This window comes from Eretmochelys imbricata, chromosome 13, assembly GCF_965152235.1.
Source record: "Eretmochelys imbricata isolate rEreImb1 chromosome 13, rEreImb1.hap1, whole genome shotgun sequence".
NCBI lineage: Eukaryota > Metazoa > Chordata > Testudines > Cheloniidae > Eretmochelys > Eretmochelys imbricata.
The window spans coordinates 2,924,340-2,931,402 of NC_135584.1; the positions used below are offsets into that span (position 1 = coordinate 2,924,340).

At 60.9% G+C, this 7,063-nt stretch overlaps 1 protein-coding gene across 1 annotated transcript; it reads left to right on the forward strand.

Moving 5' to 3' along the window:
* Window positions 1–4,316: 4,316 nt before the first annotated feature.
* On the forward strand, window positions 4,317–6,839 carry NRSN2 (neurensin 2). The gene is made up of 2 exons (XM_077832663.1): window positions 4,317–4,502; window positions 6,390–6,839. Exons 1-2 carry the CDS (start codon window positions 4,317–4,319, stop codon window positions 6,837–6,839), a joined length of 636 nt encoding a protein of 211 aa, XP_077688789.1.
* The last annotated feature ends 224 nt before the right edge of the window (window positions 6,840–7,063 follow it).

Genomic DNA, 7,063 nt, shown 5'->3' on the forward strand with positions numbered 1-7,063 from the left:
TCCCCAATCCAGTTATTTCCTCTTCCTTTTATATTTCTAGCCCCTCAGTTATTCCTTTCTCCCCATGTGCCTTGCATCTCCCCTGCAGGTCCTTTCCCATCATCAATTCCTTCTGGGAGAATGAGGAGAAACTGGTCTTTAGATACTTGGAATTAAATCAACCATCTCTCCAACTTCCACTCACCACGCCCTCCACAAAGCCCAGTTGAGCCCTGTGAGTTAGCCTCTCTATGACTCAATTTCAGGGAGCCGGGGAAGGTGCTACCAGCACCAGGTCAGGCCGAAATGCAGCCCAGGACAGCCAGCAAACCTGCGGCAAGCCCTGGTCATGTTAGAACATCGCTTCTAAGGGAGGTCTGGAGAGCTAGTGAGCTAGAACCCTGGGCTGCAGGCAGGACTCCTGGGTTCTAGTCTGAGCTCAGGAAGGGGAAGCGTAACCTAGCAGTTGGGGTCGGGAGCTGTGTGTCAGGACGCCTGGGTTGGGTTCTATTCCCAGCTCTGCCCTTTGCAATGTGGTTCCTAAAGAGAGGCCATGCATGGTCACTACCCGCCGGGTCGCCGGGCAAGCCCCAGGGGAAGACGATGGATTTTGAGGGAGCTGCCTTTGATTTGATGGCACAACAGGAAGCTGTGGACGTGCCCTCGAAGCGACAAGCTGCCAGTGAAACTCCACGGCTGAGGGAGATTCTCATCCCTGCCAGCCTGGCTGGGCTCTCTGGAGAGAACTATGGCCCTGTGCGGCCCAGCCGCGGGCTGCTGGATGCCCTGGAGGGTGGACCAGCCATCACGCCCAGAGGCCTGGACCTGGATTCTACTCTCAGATGTCCTAGTCCTGGGTTTACATCAGTGTCTCCGAGACCTGAATCCTGCCCGGGGGCAGAGTCTGATGCTGCAGGCCTGCCCTGCCCAGGCACCGTGGAGACAGCGGCTCTCCGCTCTGCCCTTCTCATCTTGCCACCAACGCGGCTGCCCTGCCAGCCAAGATGGGCCCTTGCTGCACTGCCAGGCTGGGGTCACACCCTGCCAGCGGCCCCCAGCACACCGCACTCCCCAGCGCTGCGACTGACGGCTCCTCCACATGCTCCCATCCCCTCAGACCCGCTGACACACACAGCCACGCATCCTCTCTCTTCCTCTGACTCAGACACTGCTCAGCTCCACGGCTGTGCGGAGCCAGCCTCTCACAAGCTTCAGCTGGCTGGGAAACGCCAGGCAGATGCTGGGCTAGCTGGCCACTGCAACAGGTAAACAGCCCTTCCTCCATCACCCCCTCCTCGCTGCCCTGCCTGCCCCCCGCAGCCCGGCTCGCTCCCCTTTCACACCCTCCAATTCAGCGGGTGCTGCTGAGCCCTTTGGAAAAGAAAAAGAACTCCAGCTCCCACCGGCCGCCAAACCCTGGCCCGAGCCGGCGCCCTCTGCGTCCCAGCCAGCCACGGAGAGAGGAGACACCTGGTGCAGTTTGGATACCGTCGGAGCAAGATCTGTCGTCCCGCTACGGGGTCTCGGTTCCGAGGGCGTCCCGCAGGCAAAGGGGCCATCCCCAGAGGCAGAGCCCCGAGGGGAAAGGATGCGCTAGGAGCTCAGCCTGCGGTAAGGGTAGCGGGTGCAGCTCCATGAACTGCCACAGGTTACTCCATGGGGGAGGCGGCTCGGCGTGGCTCAGGGCCCCCAGCTCGGCCTCAGGGCCAAGCAGGGCACAAGGGGAACTTGATGTGCTAAAATCCTGGACATGTATGGAAGTGCAGGAAGGAAGTGGGGGGAGTGATCAGCGGGGACGGGGGAGAATGAGATGCAGCGATGCAGACAGTGGTGTTTACTCGCCTGTGACTCACCCGCCAAGGAGCGGGGGAGATTTTCTGATGTCTGGTGCCAACAGGGCCCCCTCACAGAGCCCAGAGTTAGACACCTCTTGCCCGGACATGGGCCTTCTCGGTACAGGAGCAGGGAAGGCATGACAAATGCCCCAGTGCCAGTAACCGGGCCACAAACCCAGCATCAGGGTTTAGCCTGTGCGGGTAGGGATGGTTCTTCTGGCTGGAACCAGGGCAAGGGGTGTTATGCCCGGGCTGCTGCTCCTCAAGGATGGGAGGTGCCGTATCGGATGACCCTCTGCTAACCACCACGGCTGGCAGAGAGGCCCTGTGGGTGCAGGATCACCCTCCGCCATGCCAGGCCCCGCGGCATGTCTCTCTGACTGGGTGATGTGTCAGTGCTGAGGGCAAGGCCCCAGCCAGGCCTGGGCTCCCTGCAATTAACACAGACACTCAGCGCTTTCAGCGGGTGGGGGACCCGCCTCTCCGAGCAGCCCCTCGGCCCTGGGTGCGACTCCGGTGACTCCACCAGGGTTACTCCAGCGAGGAATTTGGCCCCTAAGTCCTTCTCAAACCCCTCCCCCTGGGATTGAAGGGTCCCCCTTCTCCCCTGCCCCTCGTCCCCCGCAGGGCCCAGCAGGGAGGCTCTGCCATTTCCACCCCCTCCCCACACACCAGCTCTGCTGTCAGCGCCCCAGCCCCAGCTGTGACTGCGGCCCACCGAGGCAGTTCCCATGGCAATGCCCAATCAGCCCCAGGCTGTGCTACTCAGCCCCACTGAAGGCGGACGCGGTGATTGGTGGGGACAGGCAGGACAGGGTGGGTGTGAGCACTATAGGAAAAGTGTATGTGTGGGGAGCGGGGCGGGGGGGGATTGCTTCAGCATAAGGAGGCAGCGCTGAGTGGTCCCATCCCCTCCGCTGCCCCTCCTCCTCCTCCGCTCACACGATTGGGTGTCTGGGGATACCCTGATCCTGCAAGCAGCTGAACTCCCGTAGCCCCACTGCGCTCCTGGGGGCTCCTGGCAGGAAGGATGGAGCCAGTCTCTGTTCAGCGGCAGGGCTGGCCAGAGTTTGGGACCCAGAAAGGGTCCCCCGATTGGTGGGTGCACCAGAGGTGTCAATCTCAGCTTCCACTTGAGGCAGTGACTCTGGAACCGACCGCCAGGGAGCGCGGGCACGCAAAGCTCACACTGCCCCCCTGCTCCCCCCCCCGGCTGCCCAAGGCTTGCAAAGCACCGGGGCTGCAGGTTCCCCCAACATCCTCGTGGGAGGAGACCCAACAATCATCTCATTGGCCCTTCCCAGGTCCTGCAAGCTGACTCTACCCACAGGATGATGGGCTGCGGTCCTGGCCAAACCCTCCTTGATATCAATGGGGCAGGAACCTGACACTGAGCAGGGGAGCCGTGGGAGCAGGGCCCTGGCTCAGCAAGGGCTGGCCCTGCTCTGAAGGGCCCAGTCCAGCTCCTCATGGACCGAGGATACTAGGCCTGACCCGCTGAGAATGCCCATGTCTCCTTGGTACCAGCAGGAGGCGCTCTCAGGAGGCTGAGATGGTGGTTCAGAGCCGTCACTCCTGTCTCCTCACTTCTGTCCCCATGCCCACGCCTCAGCTCCCCCTCCCCGCGTACTGTTATCCCATGCCCTGGCCATTAACCCCTCAGCCCGAGCTAACAAGATCCTCTCGGCCCCCAGTTTATCGGAGCCAGGTTTCAAACATCACGTCCTGACGAAGATGAAGCCGCTCCCTGGTGTCTCCAGTTGGGAGAGGGCTCTGGGAGCCCACCCCGCCATGGGAGGGAGGTGGCACCCAGCTTGGGGGTGTCCTGCCCCACAAGTCGGGTGGGGAGCACGCTCAGAAAGAGCAGGGGGAACATTCTTGGCCACTGGGTGAGAGCAGGGGAACCGAAAACTGAGTCCGAGCTTTACAGACTGGCTCTGACTCTCCATATTCCCAGATACCCTCCCTCCCTGCGGAACGTGAATGAACCAAAGCACGCTGCCCAGCCCTCTGTGATGGGCACAAGGGTCATTACCCCCATTTCACATATGGGGAAACCGAGTCACACAGAGATTAAGTGACTGACCCAAGGCCACTTGGCTAGTTATCAGCACAGCTTGGAACTGAACCCAGAAATCCTGGGTTCTGCCTGTCTTCTAACCACTAGGGGACACCCTCTAGCTAGACACAGTGGACAGGCTCAGGGGTGGGCTGTGCTTACACTGTGGGAAAGGCACCAGTCAGCAGTGCACTCCTGGGTGCCCCCCAGTCACTCACCTCAGCAGTGGACTGTGCTCAGCAGAATGTGAATGTCTGGCTGCAGTCGTGTCCTGGCATCCGGCTGCGGGATGGGGCCTGCACGTGTCTTGTGGGTATCCCTGACGTGCCGTGCCCATGGGGCACAGGGCTAGCTCCACTCCTGGAGGCGTTCACCTCCCCGAGCTCGGCATCAGCCGCAAAGGGACGTCCTGACAGGTGTTCTCAATCCCCTCCCCAGGCTCCATGCCTGCCCGCAGCCAGTCGTGCGGCTGCAGCCGGGGGCCCAATGTGGAGCGCGGGAAGTGGTATGGGGTCCGCTCCTACCTGCACCTCTTCTACGAGGACTGCACCGGTGCCAGTCTGGCTGATGACATGACCGAACCCCCAGTCTCCCGTGCCCACGGCGGATGGCCCTCCCTCGTGTGGAAGGTAAGAACCATGTCAGCATCATTAGCCCCTGCTGGGAGGTGCTCTGCTCCTGGACCCTGGGGTCAAGGGTCACTCACCCTATCTGGGTGTCACCTCTGGGACAGTCAAGCCCCATCCCAGGATTTCCCCCCGAAACTCTCAAGCCCACAGTAAGAGCCTGGGTTCCTTCTCCTCCTCCCCAGTTTGGATTGCCTGGCTTGTCCTGTCCAGGGACCCTCTCTGGCCCTCCCCCATTAGAAGGCTAGAGACCCTTCCCCAGGGCCAGAGGAGGATGAGGCACAGCGTGCCAGAGATGCCGGGCGGTTCAGCTGTCAGGGATCACCCAGCTCTCTGGATCGCAGAGTCGTCCGGCTGAGGCACCGTGCAGGCAGGTATGGCGCTGGCCTCCCCCTCGCAGCTCAGCCAACGTGCCCTAGCCTGCCACTCCCCAGGACCTCTCCCCTCCGTGCTGGCAAGCAGCAACGCTGTCTAGCCCAGCCCTGGGCTTCTGCTGAACCCGCAGATTTCAAGGCCACTGTGATCAGCTAGTCTGACCTGTCCAGCACAGGCCCGGGGACTTCCCCGAAATAATCCCTGTTTGAACAAGAGCCGATCGTGTAGAAACTATCCAATCCGGATCTAAAGCTGGCTGCTGAGGGAGAATCCCCACAGCCCTTGGTAAGTTGTTCCCATGCTGAGTTACAAGTGTGCACCTGTCTAGCTTCAATCAGGCAGCGAAGAGCTGACGTCTGAACACTGGTCACTAGGGACCTGCTAGGGACTCAGAGGAGAAGCCACCCCTAGCTGGAGGTGGGCCTATGCTGTCCCAATCCAAACTCCCCTTTTATCGGAGGGTCTCGACTCACTTCCCAGCACAAATATTAACTCAGCCTCGCAGCCCTGGGAGGGAGGGATCCTTAGCCCCTTTTTATAGAGGAAGAAACTGAGGCACACACAGGCTGAGACCAGTCTGTCTCAGGCCAGAAGGGGGGTGCAACCCAGGAGTCTTGACTCCCTGACCCCAGGTCCTACCCCTTAAAAACGCTGTACATGCAAGCTAACCACCATGCTACGGACCCTAAGGTGCAATGTCTCGCTGCTTCCCAGCTAGTCAGAAAGAAGGAAGGAGCTCAGCACTCAGGAGGATCTCAAGCCAGGGCTTCCCCACCTGGTCATGTGATGATGCAGGGTCACCAGGTCAACTGTGCAGGTAGCCCTGAGATCAGCTGACACCTCCCCCAAATGAATCAGCCTGCAGCACTGGATGCAATTCAGCTGCTGTGCTGGCATGGTCCCGGCCCTCTCCTCCCCTCGCTCGAGTCCTCATTGTGCCCCTGCAGAATCAGAGACCCCCCCATCCCCGGGCCTGCAATGAAAGCGGGGGACCTGGGCACAGAATCAGCTCATCGGGCAACATTTTCCATGTGGGGGCCAGAGAGAGGCTCTTTAATGAGTCTCGCTAAGTAGCTTCCCAAATGACTAATCCAGGGGACCTACTGGCTGGGACTTTGAATCTAGAGTCCATGATTATTTATGGGCTTTAGCAGCTGGCCGTAGGCCTTGGGTTACTGCGGAGGGATATCTGAGTTGGGAGATGGGCTTGGGGGTTATGGTGGGGGCATCTCCAGGGGCCTGGGGTTGTTCATTTGTCTTAGATGCGCCGGGTGCCAGGCACTGCAAGAGACAGTCCCTGCCCCGAAGAGCAGATGGTCTAGAAACAAAGGGTGGGAGGGGAAACGGAGGCACAGAGGGAGGGAGGGAGTGCCCAAGGGCCGAGCCAGGACTAGAAACCCCGCTCTCGGGGGTGCCAGGCCAGTGCCCTAAACCATTCTGTCCCCATCCCCGGTGGTAGAGCCTTTCCTCTCGTTAGTAGCAGGCAGACTGAGCCCTTTGCATCCCGGCCCCCAGGTGAGTCTCTCAGCTGGAGTGCTGCTCTTGCTGATTGGAGCCGCAGCACTGGCCACAGGTTACCTGGTGCCCCCGAAGCTGGAGGGCATCGGAGAGGAAGAGTTTATGGTGCTTGACCTGCAGGCGATGGCGTATAACCATGCCCTGGAGACCTGCAGACTGGTGGGCACTGTCCTGTGCGCCGTGGCCGGGGCCCTGGGGGCTGCGGGCGTCCTGGCGTGCATGCTGGGCAGGGCTGCACGAGGGGGTGAGGAAGAGGAGGAGCAGCAGCTGTCGCCCATTCTGCGGGAGAGCCCCCTGAAGAAGCACAGCACCATCATCATGCCGCCGGCGGCAGCAGCAGGATCACCGGCCGTGCCCTTCGGCACTTCGCAGATACAAAACATACAGCCAAAGAGGGACACACGGCTCCCCCTCCTGCCCCCCTCCACTGCTGCACCCGCACCCTGAAGCGAAGAGTTCTTCTGTCTCCCCCCCGTGTTACTGCTATACCCCGATTAACAGCCCCACTGCCCCTGGCTCTAAGGAGCCCCAATGTGTCACCATTCAGCATTAGCAGGAGGAAGGTGGGTGCAGCACCTGGACCCCTTCCCGCTGCTTCATCTGCAGAACCTGGGGAGCTGCAAGTGGCTAAAGCTGAGCCTTCCACTGGGGAAGGGAGGAGTGTGGAGGGA